This window comes from Ranitomeya variabilis, chromosome 8, assembly GCF_051348905.1.
Source record: "Ranitomeya variabilis isolate aRanVar5 chromosome 8, aRanVar5.hap1, whole genome shotgun sequence".
Taxonomy (NCBI): Eukaryota; Metazoa; Chordata; class Amphibia; order Anura; family Dendrobatidae; genus Ranitomeya; species Ranitomeya variabilis.
Genome location: NC_135239.1, coordinates 146,277,673 through 146,301,881, shown reverse-complemented (window position 1 = coordinate 146,301,881; position 24,209 = coordinate 146,277,673). Strand labels below are relative to the sequence as shown.

Genomic DNA, 24,209 nt, shown 5'->3' with positions numbered 1-24,209 from the left:
CAAGAGAATCGCTAGTTCTGTTACCATCAGTACTGTACAACCTAAATTTCTGTTATCTGTGACCCTGATCTGCTCATTATCGTCATTTTCTGTCATGGCATTTGTGGATTCAGGCGCCGCTCTAAACTTAATGGACTTAGAATTTGCCAGACGTTGTGGTTTCCCCTTGCAGTCTTTGCTGAGTTCTATTCCTTTGAGGGGCATTGATGCTACACCGTTGGCTAAAAATAAACCTCAGTTTTGGACACAGCTGACCATGTGCATGGCGCCAGCCCATCAGGAAGATTGTCGTTTTCTGGTGTTGCATAATTTGCATGATGCTATTGTGCTGGGTTTCCCATGGTTACAGGTGCATAATCCGGTATTAGATTGGAAATCTATGTCTGTGACTAGTTGGGGTTGTCAGGGGGTTCATGGTGATGTTCCTTTGATGTCAATTGCCTCCCCCCCCTCTTCTGAAATTCCTGAGTTTTTGTCAGATTTCCAGGATGTATTCAATGAGCCCAAGTCCAGTTCCCTTCCACCGCATAGGGACGGTGATTGTGCTATTGACTTGATTCCAGGCTGTAAGTTCCCTAAGGGCCGACTTTTCAACCTGTCTGTGCCAGAACATACCACCATGCGGAGCTATGTTAAGGAGTCCTTGGAGAAGGGGCATATTCGTCCATCTTCTTCCCCATTGGGAGAAGGTTTTTTTTTTTGTTGCCAAAAAAGATGGCTCCTTGAGACCCTGTATTGATTATCGCCTCTTGAATAAGATCACGGTCAAATTCCAATACCCTTTGCCTTTGCTTTCTGATCTGTTTGCTAGGATTAAGGGGGCTAGTTGGTTTACTAAGATTGACCTTCGAGGGGCATATAATCTTGTTCGTATTAAGCAGGGTGACGAATGGAAAACTGCGTTTAATACGCCCGAAGGCCATTTTGAATACCTTGTGATGCCATTCGGACTCTCTAATGCTCCATCTGTGTTTCAGTCCTTCATGCATGATATATTTCGGAATTATCTTGATAAATTCATGATTGTATATTTGGATGATATTTTGATTTTTTCAGATGATTGGGAGTCTCATGTGAAACAAGTCAGGATGGTATTTCAGATCCTTCGTGATAATGCTCCAGTAAGGAGGGAAATAGGAGAGTAGGGCAGGCCAGACAGGTGCTGGTAGTGGGGGACTCAATTATCAGGGGAACAGATAGGGCAATCTGTCACAAAGACAGGGATCGTCGGACAGTGTGCTGCCTACCTGGCGCTCGAGTCCGACACATCGCTGATCGGGTGGACAGATTACTGGGAGGGGCTGGTGAGGACCCAGCGGTCATGGTGCACATTGGCACAAATGACAAAGTTAGAGGTAGGTGGAAGGTCCTTAAAGATGATTTCAGGGAATTAGGCTACAAGCTGAAAGCAAGGACCTCCAACGTGGTATTTTCCGAAATACTGCCTGTACCACGTGCCACGCCAGAGAGGCAACGGGAGATTAGGGAGGTTAATAAGTGGCTCAAGAATTGGTGTAGGAAGGAGGGGTTTGGGTTCCTGCAGAACTGGGCCGACTTCTCAGTTGGCTACAGGCTCTACGCTAGGGACAGGCTGCACCTCAATGGGGAAGGTGCAGCTGTGCTGGGGGAGAAAATGGCTAGAAGGTTGGAGGAGTGTTTAAACTAGGGATTGGGGGGGAGGGTATTCATTTTATAGGAGGGGAAGATAGTGCAGATAGAGACCTGGGCACAAATAAGGAAGTTGGGGGTGGCGGTGGCATGGGGGGTGGGGTTAGAACAGTTAGTAATTTAAGAAAGAATAGAGGTACAGAGAGGAACATCAAGTGCATGTATACTAATGCCAGAAGCCTCGCCAACAAAATGGACGAATTAGAACTAATGTTGTTGGAACATAATTATGACATGGTGGGGATATCTGAAACATGGCTGGATGAGAGCCATGACTGGGCTGTTAACTTGCAGGGCTATAGCCTTTTCAGAAATGACCGTACAGATAAGCGAGGGGGTGGGGTGTGTCTGTATGTAAAATCGACCTTAAAACCCATCCTGCGTGATAATATAGGTGAATCTAATGAAAATGTAGAGTCCCTGTGGGTGGAGATAAGGGGAGGGGGAAAAAATAATAAATTACTGATAGGTGTTGTGAAATTGGATTTTGGGCTCCCCCGGTGGCCACTGGTGGAATTGAACTGGTGTGCATCATCCTCTCTGTTCACCTGTTTCCATCAGGATGTGGGAGTCGCTATTTAGCCTTGCTCCTCTGTCACTTCCATGCCGGTCAACATTGTAATCAGAAGCCTTTCTGTGCATGTTCCTGCTGCTAGACAACTCCCAGCTAAGTTGGACTTTAGTCCTTGTTTGTTTTTGCATTTTGTTCCAGTTCACAGCTGTAGTTTCGTTTCTGTGTCTGGAAAGCTCTTGTGATCTGAAATTGCCACTCTGATGTTATGAGTTAATACTAGAGTCTTAAAGTAATTTCAGGATGGTGTTTTGATAGGGTTTTCAGCTGACCATGAAAGTGCCCTTTCTGTCTTCCTGCTATCTAGTAAGCGGACCTCAATTTTGCTAAACCTATTTTCATACTACGTTTGTCATTTCATCTAAAATCACCGCCAATATTTGTGGGGGCCTCTGTCTGCCTTTCGGGGAAATTTCTCTAGAGGTGAGCCAGGACTATATTTTCCTCTGCCAGGATTAGTTAGTCCTCCGGCCGGCGCTGGGCATCTAGGGATAAAACGCAGGCTACGCTACCCGGCTACTGTTAGTTGTGCGGCAGGTTTAGTTCATGGTCAGTTTAGTTTCCATCCTTCCAAGAGCTAGTTCTTATGTTTGCTGGGCTATGTTCTCTTGCCATTGAGAACCATAACAGATAGGGGTTTGTTATAAATCTCCAAAAATAATGGAAGCAATGGAGAATATCCTTGTAAAGCAAATAGATGAAGCTGTGACTCAAGGAGAAGTCATTATTATGGGGGACTTCAACTACCCTGAAATAGATTGGGGAACAGAAACCTGCAGTTCCAGTAAAGGTAATCGGTTTTTGACAACTATGAGAGACAATTACCTTTCACAACTGGTTCAGGACTAGTGTTGAGCATTCCGATACCGCAAGTATCGGGTATCGGCCGATACTTGCGGGTATCGGAATTCCGATACCGAGATCCGATACTTTTGTGGTATCGGGTATCGGTATCGAAACAACATTAATGTGTAAAATAAAGAATTAAAATAAAAAATATTGCTATACTCACCTCTCCGACGCAGCCTGGACCTCACCGAGGGAACCGGCAGCGTTCTTTGCTTAAAATGCGCGCGTTTCCTGCCTCCCGTGACGTCACGGCTTGTGATTGGTTGCGTGCAGCCCATGTGACCGCGACGCGACCAATCACAAGCCGGAACGTAATTTTAAAATCCTGAATGCCTAGAATTAGGCATTGAGGACCTGAAAATTACGTCACGGCTTGCTGTGATTGGTCGCGTCGCGGCCACATGGGCGGCACACGACCAATCACAAGCCGTGACGTCACGGAAGGAAGTAAACGCGCGCATTTTAAGCAAAGAACGCTGCCGGTTCCCTCGGTGAGGTCCAGGCTGCGTCGGAGAGGTGAGTATAGCAATATTTTTTATTTTAATTCTTTCTTTTACACATTAATATGGATCCCAGGGCCTGAAGGAGAGTTTCCTCTCCTTCAGACCCTGGGAACCATCAGGGATACCGTCCGATACTTGAGTCCCATTGACTTGTATTGGTATCGGGTATCGGTATCGGATTAGATCCGATACTTTGCCGGTATCGGCCGATACTTTCCGATACCGATACTTTCAAGTATCGGACGGTATCGCTCAACACTATTCAGGACCCAACAAGAAGGGGGGCACTGCTAGACCTAATATTAACCAACAGGCCAGACCGCATATCAAATATAAGGGTTGGGGGTCACTTGGGGAATAGTGATCACAAAATAATAAGTTTTCATGTCTCCTTTAATAAGATGTGTAGTAGAGGGGTGACAAGGACACTAAACTTCAGGAGGGCAAATTTCCAACGGATGAGAGAGGATCTTGGTGCAATTAACTGGGACGATATCCTGAGACATAAAAGTACACAAAGAAAATGGGAGACGTTTATTAGCATCCTGGATAGGACCTGTGCACAGTATATACCGTATGGGAATAAACATACTAGAAATAGGAGGAAACCGATATGGCTAAATAGAGCTGTAAGGGGCGCAATAAGTGACAAAAAGAAAGCATTTAGAGAATTAAAGGAAGTAGGTAGTGAGGAGGCATTAAATAAATACAAAAAATTAAATAAATTCTGTAAAAAGCAAATCAAGGCAGCAAAGATTGAGACAGAGAGACTCATTGCCAGAGAGAGCAAAAATAACCCCAAAATATTCTTTAACTACATAAATAGTAAGAAACTAAAAAATGATAGTGTTGGCCCCCTTAAAAATAGTCTGGGGGAAATGGTGGATGAGGATGAGGAAAAAGCCAATATGCTAAATTACTTTTTTTCATCAGTATTTACAAAAGAAAATCCCATGGCAGCCAATATGACTAGTGATAAAAATTCCCAATTAAATGTTACCTGCTTAACCCAGCAGGAAGTACGTCGGCGTCTAAAAATCACAAAAATTGACAAATCTCCGGGCCCGGATGGGATACACCCCCGAGTACTGCAGGAATTAAGTACAGTCTTTGATAGACCATTATTTTTAATCTTTAAAGAGTCCATAATAACAGGGTCTGTACCACAGGACTGGCGTATAGCAAATGTGGTGCCAATATTCAAAAAGGGGACAAAAACTGAACTCGGAAATTATAGGCCAGTAAGCTTAACCTCTACTGTGGGTAAAATCCTGGAGGGCATTCTAAGGGATGCTATACTCGAGTATCTGAAGAGGAATAACCTCATGACCCAGTATCAGCACGGGTTTATTAGGGACCGTTCATGTCAGACTAATTTGATCAGCTTCTATGAAGAGGTAAGTTCCGGACTGGACCAAGGGAACCCAGTAGATGTAGTGTATATGGACTTTTCAAAAGCTTTTGATACGGTGCCACACAAAAGGTTGTTACATAAAATGAGAATAATGGGGATAGGGGAAAATATGTGTAAGTGGATTGAGAGCTGGCTCAGGGATAGGAAACAAAGGGTGGTTATTAATGGAGCACACTCGGACTGGGTCGCGGTTAGCAGTGGGGTACAACAGGGGTCAGTATTGGGCCCTCTTCTTTTTAACATATTTTGTCATGTTCTCAATGGCAAGAGAACATAGCATCAGCATATATAGGAACTAGCTCTTGGAAGATGGGAACTGAGCTGACCATGAACTAAACCTAACGCACAACTAGCAGTGGCCGGGTAGCATGCCTACGTTGATTCTAGATGCCCAGCACCAGCCGGAGGACTAAATAATGCTAGCAGAGGAAAATATTAGTCCTAGCTCACCTCTAGAGAAATACCCCCGAAAGGAGACAGAGGCCCCCCACATGTATTGGCGGTGAATCAAGATGAAATAACAAACGTAGTATGAAAATAGGTTTAGCAAATTTGAGGTCCACTTACTACATAGCAGAAGACAGAAAGGACACTTTCATGGTCAGCTGAAAACCCTATCAAAATACCATCCAGAAATTACTTTAAAACTCTGGCATTAACTCATAACACCAGAGTGGCAATTCCTGTTCACAAGAGCTTTCCAGACACAGTAACGGAACTACAGCTGTGAACTGGAACAAAAATGCAAAAACAAACATGGACAAGAGTCCAACTTATCTAGTAGTTGTCTAGGAGCAGGAACAAGCACAGAGAGGCTTCTGATAACATTGTTGACCGGCAAGCAACTAACAGAGCAGCAAGGTTATATAGCGACTCCCACATCTTGATGGGAACAGGTGAACAGAGAAGATGAAGACACCAGTTCAATTCCACCAGTAGCCACCGGGGGAGCCCAGAATCCAAATTCACAACAGTACCCCCCCCTCAAGGAGGGGGCACCGAACCCTCACCAGAACCACCAGGGCGATCAGGATGGGCCCTATGAAAGGCATGAACCAGATCAGAGGCATGAACATCAGATGCATTCACCCAAGAATTATCCTCCTGGCCGTATCCCTTCCACTTGACCAGATACTGGAGTCTCCGTCTGGAAACACGAGAGTCTAAGATTTTCTCCACAACGTACTCCAACTCACCCTCAACCAACACCGGAGCAGGAGGCTCAACGGAAGGCACAACCGGTACCTCATACCTGCGCAATAATGACCGATGAAAAACGTTATGAATAGAAAAGGATGCAGGGAGGTCCAAACGGAAGGAAACAGGGTTAAGAATCTCCAATATCTTATACGGGCCGATGAACCGAGGCTTAAACTTAGGAGAAGAGACCCTCATAGGGACAAAACGAGAAGACAACCACACCAAATCCCCAACACAAAGCCGAGGACCAACACGACGGTGGCGGTTGGCAAAAAGCTGAGTCTTCTCCTGGGACAACCTCAAATTGTCCACCACCTGCCCCCAGATCTGATGCAATCTCTCCACCACAGCATCCACTCCAGGACAATCCGAAGATTCCACCTGACCAGAGGAAAATCGAGGATGAAACCCCGAATTACAGAAAAACGGGGACACCAAAGTGGCAGAGCTGGCCCGATTATTGAGAGCGAACTCTGCCAATGGCAAAAAAGCAACCCAATCATCCTGGTCAGCAGACACAAAACACCTCAGATATGTCTCCAGGGTCTGATTAGTCCGCTCGGTCTGGCCATTCGTCTGAGGATGGAAAGCGGACGAAAAAGATAAATCTATGCCCATCCTAGCACAGAATGCCCGCCAAAATCTAGACACGAATTGGGTCCCTCTGTCCGAAATGATATTCTCAGGAATACCATGCAAACGAACAACATTTTGAAAAAACAGAGGAACCAACTCGGAAGAAGAAGGCAACTTGGGCAGAGGAACCAAATGGACCATCTTAGAGAAACGGTCACACACCACCCAGATGACAGACATCTTCTGAGAAACAGGCAGATCTGAAATAAAATCCATCGAGATGTGCGTCCAAGGCCTCTTAGGAATAGGCAAGGGCAACAATAATCCACTAGCCCGAGAACAACAAGGCTTGGCCCGAGCACAAACGTCACAAGACTGTACAAAGCCTCGCACATCTCGTGACAGGGAAGGCCACCAGAAGGACCTTGCCACCAAATCCCTGGTACCAAAAATGCCAGGATGACCTGCCAACGCAGAAGAATGAACCTCAGAGATGACTCTACTGGTCCAATCATCAGGAACAAACAGTTTATCAGGTGGGCAACGATCCGGTCTATCCGCCTGAAACTCCTGCAAGGCCCGCCGCAGGTCTGGAGAAACGGCTGACAATACCACTCCATCCTTAAGGATACCTGTTGGCTCAGAGTTACCAGGCGAGTCAGGCTCAAAACTCCTAGAAAGGGCATCCGCCTTAACATTCTTAGAACCCGGTAGGTATGACACCACAAAATTAAACCGAGAGAAAAATAATGACCAGCGCGCCTGTCTAGGATTCAGGCGCCTGGCGGTCTCAAGATAAATCAAATTTTTGTGGTCAGTCAATACCACCACCTGATGTCTGGCCCCCTCAAGCCAATGGCGCCACTCCTCAAAAGCCCACTTCATGGCCAAAAGCTCCCGATTCCCAACATCATAATTCCGCTCAGCGGGCGAAAATTTACGGGAAAAGAAGGCACAAGGCCTCATCACGGAGCAGTCAGAACTTTTCTGTGACAACACTGCCCCAGCTCCGATCTCAGAAGCGTCGACCTCAACCTGAAAAGGTAGAGCAACATCAGGCTGACGCAACACAGGGGCAGAGGAAAAACGGCGCTTAAGCTCCCGAAAGGACTCCACAGCATCAGGGGACCAATCAGCAACATCAGCACCCTTTTTAGTCAAATCGGTCAATGGCTTAGCAATATCCGAAAAACCAGCAATAAATCGACGATAAAAGTTAGCAAAGCCCAAAAATTTCTGAAGACTCTTAAGAGAAGAGGGCTGCGTCCAATCACAAATAGCTTGAACCTTGACAGGATCCATTTCAATGGAAGAGGGAGAAAAAATATATCCCAAAAAGGAAATCCTCTGTACCCCAAAAACACACTTAGAACCCTTCACACACAAAGAATTAGACCGCAAAACCTGGAAAACCCTCCTGACTTGCTGGACATGAGAGTCCCAGTCATCCGAAAAAATCAGAATATCATCCAGATACACAATCATAAATTTATCCAAATAATCGCGAAAAATATCATGCATAAAGGACTGGAAAACTGACGGAGCATTTGAAAGACCAAAAGGCATCACTAAATACTCAAAGTGGCCCTCGGGCGTATTAAATGCGGTTTTCCACTCATCCCCCTGCCTGATTCGCACCAAATTATACGCCCCACGAAGGTCAATCTTAGAGAACCACTTGGCCCCCTTTATGCGAGCAAACAAATCAGTCAGCAACGGCAATGGGTATTGATATTTAACAGTGATTTTATTCAAAAGCCGATAATCGATACATGGTCTCAAAGAGCCGTCTTTTTTTGACACAAAGAAAAAACCGGCTCCTAAGGGAGATGACGATGGACGAATATGTCCCTTTTCCAAGGACTCCTTTATATATTCTCGCATAGCAGCATGTTCAGGCACAGACAGATTAAATAAACGACCCTTTGGGTATTTACTACCCGGGATTAAATCTATGGCACAATCGCACTCTCGGTGCGGAGGTAACGAACCAAGCTTGGATTCTTCAAAGACGTCACGATAGTCAGACAGGAACTCAGGAATTTCAGAGGGAATAGATGATGAAATGGAAACCACAGGTACATCCCCATGAGCCCCCTTACATCCCCAGCTCAACACAGACATAGCACTCCAGTCGAGGACTGGGTTGTGAGATTGCAGCCAAGGCAATCCTAGCACCAAATCATCATGTAGATTATACAGCACCAGAAAGCGAATAATCTCCTGGTGATCCGGATTAATACGCATAGTTACTTGTGTCCAGTATTGTGGTTTATTATTAGCCAATGGGGTGGAGTCAATCCCCTTCAGAGGAATAGGAGTCTCCAAAGGCTCTAAATCATACCCACAGCGATTGGCAAAGGACCAATCCATAAGACTCAAAGCGGCGCCAGAGTCGACATAGGCGTCCGTGGTAATAGATGACAAAGAGCAAATCAGGGTCACAGATAGAATAAACTTAGACGGTAAGGTGCAAATGGAAACAGATTTATCAAGCTTTTTAGTGCGCTTAGAGCATGCTGATATAACATGAGTAGAATCACCACAATAGAAACACAACCCATTTTTCCGTCTAAAATTCTGCCGCTCGCTTCGGGACAGAATTCTATCACACTGCATACTCTCTGGCGACTTCTCAGTGGACACCGCCAGATGGTGCACTGGTTTGCGCTCCCGCAAACGCCTATCGATCTGAATAGCCATTGTCATGGACTCATTCAGACCCGCAGGCACAGGGAACCCCACCATAACATCCTTAATGGCATCAGAGAGACCCTCTCTAAAAGTCGCCGCCAGGGCGCACTCATTCCACTGAGTAAGCACAGACCATTTACGGAATCTTTGGCAGTAAATTTCCGCTTCATCTTGTCCCTGAGATAGGGACATCAAAGTTTTTTCTGCCTGAAGCTCCAAATGAGGTTCGTCATAAAGCAACCCCAAGGCCAGAAAAAACGCATCCACATTGAGCAACGCAGGATCCCCTGGTGTCAATGAAAAAGCCCAGTCTTGAGGGTCGCCCCGGAGCAAGGAAATCACAATCCTGACCTGCTGTGCAGGGTCTCCGGCAGAGCGAAATTTCAGGGACAAAAATAATTTGCAATTATTTCGAAAATTCTGAAACCCAGATCTATTCCCCGAGAAAAATTCCGGCAAAGGAATTCTCGGCTCAGATACAGGTGCATGACAAACAAAGTCTTGCAAATTTTGTACCTTCGTGGCGAGATTATTCAAACCTGCAGTTACACTCTGAAGATCCATTACAAACAGGTGGACACAGAGCCAAAAAAAAAAAAAAAAAAATCTCAGCAGACTTCTTATTTCTCTCCTTTCTCAGCCAAGGATTTTAACCCTTTAGTGGCCGGTCAAACTGTCATGTTCTCAATGGCAAGAGAACATAGCATCAGCATATATAGGAACTAGCTCTTGGAAGATGGGAACTGAGCTGACCATGAACTAAACCTAACGCACAACTAGCAGTGGCCGGGTAGCATGCCTACGTTGATTCTAGATGCCCAGCACCAGCCGGAGGACTAAATAATGCTAGCAGAGGAAAATATTAGTCCTAGCTCACCTCTAGAGAAATACCCCGAAAGGAGACAGAGGCCCCCCACATGTATTGGCGGTGAATCAAGATGAAATAACAAACGTAGTATGAAAATAGGTTTAGCAAATTTGAGGTCCACTTACTACATAGCAGAAGACAGAAAGGACACTTTCATGGTCAGCTGAAAACCCTATCAAAATACCATCCAGAAATTACTTTAAAACTCTGGCATTAACTCATAACACCAGAGTGGCAATTCCTGTTCACAAGAGCTTTCCAGACACAGTAACGGAACTACAGCTGTGAACTGGAACAAAAATGCAAAAACAAACATGGACAAGAGTCCAACTTATCTAGTAGTTGTCTAGGAGCAGGAACAAGCACAGAGAGGCTTCTGATAACATTGTTGACCGGCAAGCAACTAACAGAGCAGCAAGGTTATATAGCGACTCCCACATCTTGATGGGAACAGGTGAACAGAGAAGATGAAGACACCAGTTCAATTCCACCAGTAGCCACCGGGGGAGCCCAGAATCCAAATTCACAACAATATTTATTAATGACCTTGTAGGGGGCATTCAGAGTAGAATTTCAATATTTGCAGATGACACTAAACTCTGCAGGGTAATCAATACAGAGAAGGACAATTTTATATTACAGGATGATTTATGTAAACTAGAAGCTTGGGCTGATAAATGGCAAATGAGCTTTAATGGGGATAAATATAAGGTCATGCACTTGGGTAGAAGTAATAAGATGTATAACTATGTGCTTAATTCTAAAACTCTGGGCAAAACCGTCAATGAAAAAGACCTGGGTGTATGGGTGGATGACAAACTCATATTCAGTGGCCAGTGTCAGGCAGCTGCTACAAAGGCAAATAAAATAATGGGATGCATTAAAAGAGGCATAGATGCTCATGAGGAGAACATAATTTTACCTCTATACAAGTCACTAGTGCGACCACACTTAGAATACTGTGCACAGTTCTGGTCTCCGGTGTATAAGAAAGACATAGCTGAACTGGAGCGGGTGCAGAGAAGAGCGACCAAGGTTATTAGAGGACTGGGGGTCTGCAATACCAAGATAGGTTATTACACTTGGGGCTATTTAGTTTGGAAAATCGAAGGCTAAGGGGTGATCTTATGTTAATGTATAAATATATGAGGGGACAGTACAAAGACCTTTCTGATGATCTTTTTAATCATAGAACGGTGACAGGGACAAGGGGGCATCCTCTAAGTCTGGAGGAAAAAAGGTTTAAGCATAATAACAGACGCGGATTCTTTACTGTAAGAGCAGTGAGACTATGGAACTCTCTGCCGTGTGATGTTGTAATGAGTGATTCATTACTTAAATTTAAGAGGGGACTGGATACCTTTCTGGAAAAGTATAATGTTACAGGGTATATATATTATATTCCTTGATAAGGCGTTGATCCAGGGAACTAATCTGATTGCCGTATGTGGGGTCGGGAAGGAATTTTTTTCCCCATGGTGGAGCTTACTCTTACCACATGGGGTTTTTTTGCCTTCCCCTGGATCAACATGTTAGGGCATGTTAGGCTATGGGTTGAACTAGATGGACTTAAAGTCTTCCTTCAACCTTAATAACTATGTAACTATGAAACTATGTAACTATGTAACTAAGTAATGCCTTGTTTGTGAAGGGGTCTAAGTGCCTCTTTGGAGTACAGAAGATTTCTTTTTTGGGCTTCATTTTTTCTCCCTCATCTATAGAAATGGATCCGGTTAAGGTTCAGGCCATTCATGATTGGATCCAGCCCACATCCGTGAAGAGCCTTCAGAAATTTTTGGGCTTTGCTAATTTTTATCGCCGTTTCATTGCCAACTTCTCCAGTGTGGTTAAGCCCCTGACCGATTTGACGAAGAAAGGCGCTGATGTGACGAATTGGTCCTCTGCGGCTGTTTCTGCCTTTCAGGAGCTTAAATGCCAATTTACTTCTGCCCCTGTGTTGCGTCAGCCGGATGTTTCTCTTCCTTTTCAGGTTGAGGTTGACGCTTCTGAGATTGGGGCAGGGGCCGTTCTGTCTTAGAGGAATTCTGATGGTTCCTTCATGAAACCGTGTGCCTTCTTTTCTCCAAAGTTTTCGCCTGCGGAACGCAATTATGATGTCGGCAATCGTGAGTTGTTGGCTATGAAGTGGGCATTTGAGGAGGGGCGACATTGGCTTGAGGGGGCCAAGCACCGTATTGTGGTCTTGACCGATCATAAGAATCTGATTTATCTCGAGTCTGCCAAACGGCTGAATGCTAGACAGGCCCGATGGTCCCTGTTTTTCTCCCGTTTTGATTTTGTGGTCTCGTATCTTCCGGGTTCTAAGAATGTTAAGGCTGATGCCCTCTCTAGGAGCTTTTTGCCTGATTCTCCTGGGATCCTTGAGCCGGTCGGTATTCTGAAGGAAGGGGTGATTCTTTCTGCCATCTCCCCTGATTTACGATGGGTTCTTCAGGAATTTCAGGCTGATAAACCTGACCACTGTCCAGTGGGGAAATTGTTTGTTCCTGACAGATGGACTAGTAAAGTGATTTCGGAGGTTCATTGTTCTGTGTTAGCTGGTCATCCGGGGATTTTTGGTACCAGAAATTTGGTTGGTAGGTCCTTTTTGGTGGCCTTTGTCACGGGATGTGCGTTCTTTTGTGCAGTCCTGTGGGACTTGTGCGCAGGCCAAGCCTTGCTGTTCCCGCGCTATTGGGTTGCTTTTGCCTTTGCCGGTCCCTGAGAGGCCTTGGACGCATATTTCTATGGATTTTATTACGGATCTTCCGGTTTCCCAGAGGATGTCAGTTATCTGGGTGGTTTGTGACCGGTTTTCTAAGATCGTTCATATGGTACCTTTGCCTAAGTTGCCTTCCTCTTCTGATTTGGTTCCGTTGTTTTTTCAGCATGTGGTTCGTTTGCATGGCTGTTGTGAATTTGGTTTCTGGGCTCCCCCGGTGGTTTCTGGTGGTACTGCACTTGTGTGCTTCATCTCCTCTGTTCACCTGTTTTCCATCAGTATGTGGGAGTTTTCTATTTAGCCTTGCTCCTCAGTCATTTCTATGCCGGCCAACAATGTTACCAGAAGCCTTTCTGTTGCATGTTCCTGCTCCTAGACTACTATCAGCTAAGTTGGACTTGTTGTCCTAAGTTTGTTTTGCATTTTTGTTCCAGTTCTCTGTGATTGAATATTTCTGAGGCTGGAAGCTCTTGTGAGCTGAAATTGCCACTCTGGTGTCATGAGTTGATGTTAGAGTCTTAAAGTAATTTCAGGATGGTATTTTGAAAGGGTTTTCAGCTGACTGTGAAGTTCCCTTTTCTGTCTTCCTACTATCTAGTAAGCGGACCTCAATTTGCTAAACCTATCTTCATACTTCGTATGTCATTTTCCTCTAAAATCACCGCCAATATATGTGGGGGCTACTGTCTGCCTTTTGGGGAAAATTTCTCTAGAGGTAAGCCAGGTCTGTATTTTCCTCTGCTAGGGTCAGTCAGTTCTCCGGCTGGCGCTGGGCGTCTAGGGATAAAACGTAGGCACGCTACCCGGCCACTGTTAGTTGTGCGGTAGGTTTAGCTCATGGTCAGCTCGAGTTCCCATCTTCCAAGAGCTAGTCCTTTTGTATGCTTAATTACGTTCTCTTGCCATTGAGAACCATGACACATGGCATTCCGGAGAATATTGTGTCCGATAGAGGTTCCCAGTTTGTTTCTAGGTTTTGGCGGGCCTTTTGTGCTAGGCTGGGCATTGATTTGTCTTTTTCTTCCGCATTTCATCCTCAGACAAATGGCCAAACTGAGCGAACTAATCAGACTTTGGAAACTTATTTGAGATGCTTTGTGTCTGCTGATCAGGATGATTGGGTGGCTTTCTTGCCATTGGCTGAGTTTGCCCTTAATAATCGGGCTAGTTCTGCTACCTTGGTTGCACCCTTCTTTTGTAACTCTGGTTTTCATCCTCGTTTTTCTTCGGGGCAGGTTGAGCCTTCTGATTGTCCTGGGGTGGACTCTGTGGTTGACAGGTTGCAGCAAATTTGGGCTCATGTTGTTGACAATTTGGTGTTGTCTCAGGAGGGGGCTCAGCGTTTTGCTAACCGTCGTCGGTGTGTTGGTTCCCGGCTTCGGGTTGGGGATTTGGTCTGGTTGTCTTCCCGTCATGTCCCTATGAAGGTTTCTTCCCCTAAGTTTAAGCCTCAGTTTATTGGCCCTTATAGGATTTCTGAGATTATCAATCCAGTGTCTTTTCGTTTGGCCCTTCCAGCCTCTTTTTCCATCCATAATGTTTTTCATAGATCTTTGTTGCGGAAATATGTGGTGCCCGTTGTTCCCTCTGTTGATCCTCCTGCCCCGGTGTTGATTGATGGGGAGTTGGAGTATGTGGTTGAGAAGGTTTTGGATTCTCATTTTTCGAGGCGGAAGCTTCAGTATCTTGTCAAATGGAAGGTTTATGGCCAGGAGGATAATTCTTGGGTTGTTGCCTCCGATGTTAATGCTGATGATTTGGTTCGTGCCTTTCATTTGGCTCGTCCGGATCGGCCTGGGGGCTCTGGTGAGGGTTCGGTGACCCCTCCTCAAGGGGGGGTACTGTTGTGAATTCTGCTCTTGGGCTCCCTCCGGTGGTTGTAAGTGGTAGCGCTGCTCTCTCTGAATCGCAGCATTTATCAGGTGTGTTCACTGTTATGATCTAGTGGCCTAAGAGCAGCATGAGACGTACTCTGGAGAAGGCGGTACCTGTACTGACCGCAGACCCTGAACTTAACACCGCAACTAGAAGTAGCCGTGGAATGTACCTAGCACTCCCTGGACATCTCGACACAGCCGGAGGACTAATTACCCCTAGAGATAGAAAAGGGAAAACTATCTTGCCTCAGATAAAATTCCCAAAGGATAGGCAGCCCCCCACAAATATTGACTGTGAGAGGAGAGGGAAAAAACATACACAGACTGAAATCAGAATTTAGCAAAGGAGGCTACTTCTAGCTAAATAGAAAGGATAGGACAGAGTACTATGCGGTCAGTATTAAAACACTAGAAAATATCCACCACAGAAAATACAAAAACTCCACAGCTAACTAAAGATATGGAGGGTACATCTGCATCTCCAGAGATACCAGCTTGGCTAAACAAATCCTTATACAGACCAAGCTGGACAAGACAAAAAACATGGAAAAGAACTGAACAATAAGGCCACAGCATGTGGACAGCAAAAAATCAAGGCCAGAACTTATCTTTGATGAAAAGAACTGCAAAGCAGGAGAGACCAGGCAGAGATGTGAATCCTCCAGGAACAATGGACAACTGGCACTGACTAAGGGGGGAGCAAGACTAAATAGCCCAGTCACAATTGCAAAAAAGTGAACACACCTGATAAATGCTGTGATTCAGAGACAGCAGCGCTACCACTTACAACCACCAGAGGGAGCCCAAGAGCAGAATTCACAACAGTACCCCCCCTTGAGGAGGGGTCACCGAACCCTCACCAGAGCCCCCAGGCCGATCCGGATGAGCCAAATGAAAGGCACAAACCAAATCATCAGCATGAACATCGGAGGCAACAACCCAAGAATTATCCTCCTGGCCATAACCCTTCCATTTGACAAGATACTGAAGCTTCCGCCTCAAAAAACGAGAATCCAAAATCTTCTCAACCACATACTCCAACTCCCCATCAATCAACACCGGGGCAGGAGGATCAACAGAGGGAACAACTGGCACCACATATTTCCGCAACAAAGATCTATGAAAAACATTATGGATGGAAAAAGAGGCCGGAAGGGCCAAACGAAAAGACACTGGATTGATAATCTCAGAAATCCTATAAGGGCCAATAAACCGAGGCTTAAACTTAGGGGAAGAAACCTTCATAGGGACATGACGGGAAGACAACCAGACCAAATCCCCAACCCGAAGCCGGGAACCAACACACCGACGACGGTTAGCAAAACGCTTAGCCCCCTCCTGAAACAACACCAAATTGTCACCAACATGAGCCCAAATTTGCTGCAACCTGTCAACCACAGAGTCCACCCCAGGACAATCAGAAGCCTCAACCTGCCCCGAAGAAAAACGAGGATGAAAACCAGAGTTACAAAAGAAGGGTGAAACCAAGGTAGCAGAACTAGCCTGATTATTAAGGGTAAACTCGGCCAATGGCAAGAAAGCCACCCAATCATCCTGATCAGCAGACACAAAGCATCTCAAATAAGTTTCCAAAGTCTGATTAGTTCGCTCGGTTTGGCCATTTGTCTGAGGATGAAATGCGGAAGAAAAAGACAAATCAATGCCCAGCCTAGCACAAAAGGCCCGCCAAAACCTAGAAACAAACTGGGAACCTCTATCGGACACAATATTCTCCGGAATACCATGCAAACAAACCACATGCTGAAAAAACAACGGAACCAAATCAGAAGAGGAAGGCAACTTAGGCAAAGGTACCAAATGAACCATCTTAGAAAACCGGTCACAAACCACCCAGATAACTGACATCTACTGGGAAACCGGAAGATCCGAAATAAAATCCATAGAAATATGCGTCCAAGGCCTCTCAGGGACCGGCAAAGGCAAAAGCAACCCACTAGCGTGGGAACAGCAAGGCTTGGCCCGCGCACAAGTCCCACAGGACTGCACAAAAGAACGCACATCCCGTGACAAAGAAGGCCACCAAAAGGACCTACCAACCAAATCTCTGGTACCAAAAATCCCAGGAAGACCAGCTAACACAGAACAATGAACCTCCGAAATCACTTTACTAGTCCATCTGTCAGAAACAAACAATTTCCCCACTGGACAGCGGTCAGGTTTATCAGCCTGAAATTCCTGAAGAACCAGTCGTAAATCAAGGGAGATGGCAGAAAGAATCACCCCTTCCTTCAGAATACCGACCGGCTCAAGGACCCCAGGAGAATCAGGCAAAAAGCTCCTAGAGAGGGCATCAGCCTTAACATTCTTAGAACCCGGAAGATACGAGACCACAAAATCAAAACGGGAGAAAAACAGGGACCATCGGGCCTGTCTAGGATTCAGCCGTTTGGCAGACTCGAGATAAATCAGATTCTTATGATCGGTCAAGACCACAATACGGTGCCTGGCCCCCTCAAGCCAATGTCGCCCCTCCTCAAATGCCCACTTCATAGCCAACAACTCACGATTGCCGACATCATAATTGCGTTCCGCAGGTGAAAACTTTGGAGAAAAGAAGGCACACGGTTTCATGAAGGAACCATCAGAATTCCTCTAAGACAGAACGGCCCCTGCCCCAATCTCAGAAGCGTCAACCTCAACCTGAAAAGGAAGAGAAACATCCGGCTGACGCAACACAGGGGCAGAAGTAAATTGGCATTTAAGCTCCTGAAAGGCAGAAACAGCCGCAGAGGACCAATTCGTCACATCAGCGCCTTTCTTCGTCAAATCGGTCAGGGGCTTAACCACACTGGAGAAGTTGGCAATGAAACGGCGATAAAAATTAGCAAAGCCCAAAAATTTCTGAAGGCTCTTCACGGATGTGGGCTGGATCCAATCATGAATGGCCTGAACCTTAACCGGATCCATTTCTATAGATGAGGGAGAAAAAATGAAGCCCAAAAAAGAAATCTTCTGTACTCCAAAGAGGCACTTAGACCCCTTCACAAACAAGGCATTATCACAAAGGATCTGAAATACCATCCTGACTTGTTTCACATGAGACTCCCAATCATCTGAAAAAATCAAAATATCATCCAAATATACAATCATGAATTTATCAAGATAATTCCGAAATATATCATGCATGAAGGACTGAAACACAGATGGAGCATTAGAGAGTCCGAATGGCATCACAAGGTTTTCAAAATGGCCTTCGAGTGTAATAAACGCAGTTTTCCATTCGTCACCCTGCTTAATACGAACAAGATTATATGCCCCTCGAAGATCAATCTTAGTAAACCAACTAGCCCCCTTAATCCTAGCAAACAGATCAGAAAGCAAAGGCAAAGGGTATTGGAATTTGACCGTGATCTTATTCAAGAGGCGATAATCAAAACAGGGTCTCAAGGAGCCATCTTTTTTGGCAACAAAAAAAAAACCTGCTCCCAATGGTGAAGAAGATGGCCGAATATGCCCCTTCTCCAAGGACTCCTTAACATAGCTCCGCATGGCGGTATGTTCTGGCACAGACAGGCTGAAAAGTCGGCCCTTAGGGAACTTACAGCCTGGAATCAAGTCAATAGCACAATCACTGTCCCTATGCGGTGGAAGGGAACTGGACTTGGACTCATTGAATACATCCTGGAAATCTGACAAAAACTCAGGAAATTCAGAAGAGGGGGAGGAGGCAATTGACATCAAAGGAACGTCACCATGAACCCCCTGACAACCCCAACTAGTCACAGACATAGATTTCCAATCTAATACCGGATTATGCACCTGTAACCATGGGAAACCCAGCACAATAGCATCATGCAAATTATGCAACACCAGAAAACGACAATCTTCCTGATGGGCTGGCGCCATGCACATGGTCAGCTGTGTCCAAAACTGAGGTTTATTTTTAGCCAACGGTGTAGCATCAATGCCCCTGAAAGGAATAGGACTCTGCAAAGGCTGCAAGGGGAAACCACAATATCTGGCAAATTCTAAGTCCATTAAGTTTAGAGCGGCGCCTGAATCCACAAATGCCATGACAGAAAATGACGATAATGAGCAGATCAGGGTCACAGATAACAGAAATTTAGGTTGTACAGTACTGATGGTAACAGAACTAGCGATTCTCTTGGTACGCTTAGGGCAATCAGAAATAACATGAGCAGAATCGCCGCAGTAAAAACACAACCTATTCTGACATCTGAATCCTTGTCGTTCAGCTCTAGACACAATCCTATCACACTGCATAGGCTTAGGACTCCGCTCGGAAGACAATGCCATAGTGTGCACAACTCTGCGCTCGCGCAAGCGCCAATCAATCTGAATGGCCAGAGACATGGAATCACTCAGACCAGCAGGCGTGGGGAACCCCACCATAACATCTTTAACAGATTCAGAAAGACCCTTTCTGAAGATTGCCGCCAAGGCATCCTCATTCCATTTAGTCAGCACAGACCATTTTCTAAATTTCTGGCAATATGATTCTGCCGCTTCTTGACCCTGAGACAGGGCCAACAAGGTCTTCTCAGCATGATCCACTGAATTAGCTTCATCATACTATAACCCAAGCTCCTGAAAAAAGGTGTCTGTCTACATTAAGCAATGCCAGATTCCCAGGTTCCAGGGCAAATACCCAATCCTGGGGGTCACCACGCAGCAGAGATATAACAATTTTAACCTGCTGGATGGGATCACCAGAGGAACGGGGTTTCAGAGCAAAAAACAGTTTACAGTTATTTTTAAAGCTCAGAAATTTGGACCTATCTTCAAAAAACAAATCAGGAGTTGGAATTCTAGGCTCTAAAACCAGAGCCTGAAGGATATAATCGGAAATACCCTGTACTCTAGCAACAAGTTGATCCACACGAGAAACCAATCCCTGAACATCCATACCAGCACCGAACTCCTGAGCCACCCAGAGGTAAAGAGGGAAGAAAAAAAAAAACACAACAGACTACAGAAAAAAAAATGGCTCAGCACTTTCCTTCCCTTCTTCTGAGATGCGGTTAACTCATTGTTGGCCAGTTGTACTGTTATGATCTGGTGGCCTAAGAGCAGCATGAGACGTACTCTGGAGAAGGTGGTACCTGTACTGACCGCAGACCCTGAACTTAACACCGCAACTAGAAGTAGCCGTGGAATGTACCTAGCACTCCCTGGACATCTCGACACAGCCGGAGGACTAATAACCCCTAGAGATAGAAAAGGGAAAACTATCTTGCCTCAGAGAAAATTCCCAAAGGATAGGCAGCCCCCTACAAATATTGACTGTGAGAGGAGAGGGAAAAAACATACACAGACTGAAATCAGAATTTAGCAAAGGAGGCCACTTCTAGCTAAATAGAAAGGATAGGACGGAGTACTATGCGGTCAGTATTAAAACACTAGAAAATATCCACCACAGAAAATAAAAAAACTTCACAGCTAACTAAAGATATGGAGGGTACATCTGCATCTCCAGAGATACCAGCTTGGCTAAACAAATCCTTATACAGACCAAGCTGGACAAGGCAAAAAACATGGAAAAGAACTGAACAATAAGGCCACAGCATGTGGACAGCAAAAAATCAAGGCCAGAACTTATCTTTGATGAAAAGAACTGCAAAGCAGGAGAGACCAGGCAGAGATGTGAATCCTCCAGGAACAATGGACAACTGGCACTGACTAAAGGGTGAAGCAAGACTAAATAGCCCAGTCACAATTGCAAAAAAGTGAACACACCTGATAAATGCTGTGATTCAGAGACAGCAGCGCTACCACTTACAACCACCGGAGGGAGCCCAAGAGCAGAATTCACAACAGTTCACTTTTTGCAAATCTGACTGGGCTATTTAGTCTTGCTTCACCCTTTAGTCAGTGCCAGTTGTCCATTGTTCCTGGAGGATTCACATCTCTGCCTGGTCTCTCCTGCTTTGCAGTTCTTTTCAACAAAGATAAGTTCTGGCCTTGATTTTTTGCTGTCCACATGCTGTGGCCTTATTGTTCAGTTCTTTTCCATGTTTTTTGTCTTGTCCAGCTTGGTCTGTATAAGGATTTGTTTAGCCAAGCTGGTATCTCTGGAGATGCAGATATACCCTCCATATCTTTAGTTAGCTGTGGAGTTTTTGTATTTTCTGTGGTGGATATTTTCTAGTGTTTTAATACTGACCGCATAGTACTCTGTCCTATCCTTTCTATTTAGCTAGAAGTGGCCTCCTTTGCTAAATTCTGATTTCACTGTGTGTGTTTTTTCCCTCTCCTCTCACAGTCAATATTTGTGGGGGGCTGCCTATCCTTTGGGAATTTTCTCTGAGGCAAGATAGTTTTCCCTTTTCTATCTTTAGGGGTAATTAGTCCTCCGGCTGTGTCGAGATGTCCATGGATTGCTAGGTACATTCCACGGCTACTTCTAGTTGCGGTGTTAAGTTCAGGGTCTGCGGTCAGTACAGGTACCACCTTCTCCAGAGTACGTCTCATGCTGCTCTTAGGCCACCAGATCATAACAGCCAACTCCTGGACAGTCTGTGGTGCAACGTGACATTGGTGGATGGAGCGACACATGATGTCCCAGATGTGTTCAATTGGATTCAGGTCTGGGGAATGGGCAGGCCAGTCCATAGCTTCAATGCCTTCATTTTTCAGGAACTGCTGACACACTCCAGCCACATGAGGTCTGGCATTGTCTTGCATTAGGAGAAACCCAGGGCCAACCGCACCAGCAAATGGTCTCACAAGGGGTCTGAGGATCTCATCTTGGTACCTAATGGCAGTCAGGCTACCTCTGACGAGCACATGGAGGGCTGTGCGGCCCTCCAATGAAATGTCACCCCACACCATTACTGACCCACTGCCAAACTGGTCATGTTGAAGGATTTTGTAGGCAGTAGATCGCTCTGCACAGCGTCTCTATACTCTGTCACGTCTGTCACATGTGCTCAGTGTGAACCTGCTGTCATCTGTGAAGAGCACAAGGTGCAAGTGGCGAATTTGACAATCCTGGTGTTTTGTGGCAAATACATGGTGTTGGGCTGTGAGCACAACCCCCATCTGTGGACGTCGGGCACTCAGACCACCCTCATGGAGTCGGTTTTTAACTGTTTGTGCTGACACATGCACATTTGTGGCCTGTGGGTGGTCATTTTGCAGGGCTCTGGCAGAGCTCCTTCTGTTCCTCCTTGCACAAAGGCTGAGGTAGCGGTCCTGCTAATGGGTTGTTGCTGTCCTACGGCCCCCTCCACATCTCCTAGTGTACTGGCCTGTCTTCTAGTAGCGCCTCCAGCCCCAGGACACTACGCTGACTGACACAGCAAACCTTTTTTCCATAGCTCGCATTGATGTGCCATCCTGGATGAGCTGCACTGCCTGAGCCACTTGTGTGTGTTGTAGAGTCCTTCTCATTCTACCACAAGTGCGAAAGCACAACCAACATTCAAAAGTGTCCAAAACATCAGCCAGAATGATTGGTACTGACTTGTGGTCTGTGGTCCCCCACCTGCAGAACCATTCCTTTATTGAGTGTGTCTTCATAATTGGCAATAATTTCCATCTGTTGTCTATTCCATTTGCACAACAGCATGTTATATTCTGTTGTTTAAGTGTTCCCTTTATTTTTTTTAAGCAGTATATACAGTATATATATATTTAAGCTTTTTAGTTTTTAACTTTACTTTTTATTTCCCATAAGGGACATGAACCTAAAATCATCTGTTTGTGTGTATTGCATACTACAATACTACTCTTTATAGTAAAAACCACCGACTCAGCTCTGTTCCACGGGAGTACCAAGAAGGTGGACACAGGAGCCTTCAGCAGACGCACAGTTACCATGGGAACCCAATGGGATCCAGGATCGAGTCAATGGAGGGGGTGATGTACACTTAAAAGTATTCCCCAGCAGGATTGTGCCACCTAAATGCCATTTTTAGTGATTTATAGCCACATTTATGAGGTTAAACAGCAATTAAAGAGGGAAGGGTTTAAGTCTATTTTAACTTTTAGGATTCAGATTTTATATACGGTATATACATATACAGTATATGGACTTGTGAGATTGCTGTAATCACCACAAGAATGGTCCTGAATCCTGATTGCAAGCAGAAGTGGATGAGGTAGAAGCTCATATAGAATCACTGTTTTCATTACCACTATGTTTTAATGAATAAAAAATGATTAGCTGGACGCATGTTTCAATTATAATTTCATTGTACCATAAGTGGCTTAAATGTAAGTAAATATTAAATAAACATTCAGAACGAGCTTACTCGAAGTGATCCTCTTTCACAGTATTCAATAACGCCATATATCATTGCATCCTTCTTCACCGTTCCATAGAATTTTGTCAGGTTGTAATAATCTATCTGTAGAAGCTAAAGGGTTACAAAGTATTTAATGTTACTATTAACAGTGCAGTTACACAGATTTCAAGCTTATAGTGAAACATGAATATGTGAGAAAATATACATTTATTATCATAGAAAATTGCTGATTGACATTATCATATACATTGCATAATGGAATTCAGCTAACCACTGGAGTAAATTGGCCTTTTCTTAAAAGCAAAGCAAACACATTTACCACCTCAAAGCTATGCTATCCTAACTAATATCATAACAAGGCTTACCTTGTTGAGCTCCATTTTCTGCTTCTCAGTAAAATTCCCATCATGTTTCAAGTCTTTCAATATGATAACCTTCAAAAAATATTAGTAATGTAAATGTTGCAAAAGAAACAAAACTAACAGTTTTATTAATGATACTTAGGGAAACCAAAAAATGATATATCATCTACTATATAATTGTCTAAAGGTCACTTCCGTCTTTCTGTCTTTCTGTCTGTCTTTCTGTGTGTCTGTCACGGATATTCATTGGTCGCGGCCTCTGTCTGTCATGGAATCCAAGTCGTTAATTGGTCGTGGCAGAACGCCCACGACCATTGCCACGACCAATCCTTACTCCCTGCGGGTAACGCACTCCGTAACCGCTGCTATTAACCCTGTGTGTCCCCAATTTTTTACTATTGAGGCTGCCTATGCGGCACCAATAGTAAAAAAATGTAATGTTAAAAATAATAAAAAAACAAAAAACCTGCTATACTCACACTCCGTAGTCCGCCGAGCCGCTCGCGCCGGCCGCCTTCTTCCGTTCCTGGCGATGCATTGCGAAATTACCCAGAAGACTTAGCGGTCTCGCGAGACCGCTAAGTCTTCTGGGTAATTTCGCAATGCATCCTGGGAACAGAAGATGGCGTCTGGCGCGAGCGGCTCCGCGGAGCCTCGGTGGATCCCAAGCGTCG

The 24,209-nt window shown here is 45.1% G+C and overlaps 1 protein-coding gene across 3 annotated transcripts in view; it reads right to left on the bottom strand.

The window, feature by feature from the left end:
• GUCY2C (guanylate cyclase 2C) overlaps positions 1-24,209 on the bottom strand; it is a 1,047,636-nt gene that overhangs the window by 399,064 nt on the left and 624,363 nt on the right. For all 3 annotated transcript variants that reach the window (XM_077277787.1, XM_077277788.1, XM_077277789.1), the window contains exons 14-15: positions 23,539-23,607; positions 23,180-23,284 (exon numbers count right to left, since the gene is read on the bottom strand). In XM_077277787.1, the coding sequence (XP_077133902.1) occupies positions 23,180-23,284; positions 23,539-23,607 (174 nt within the window). The remainder of the gene's footprint in view (positions 1-23,179; positions 23,285-23,538; positions 23,608-24,209) is intronic.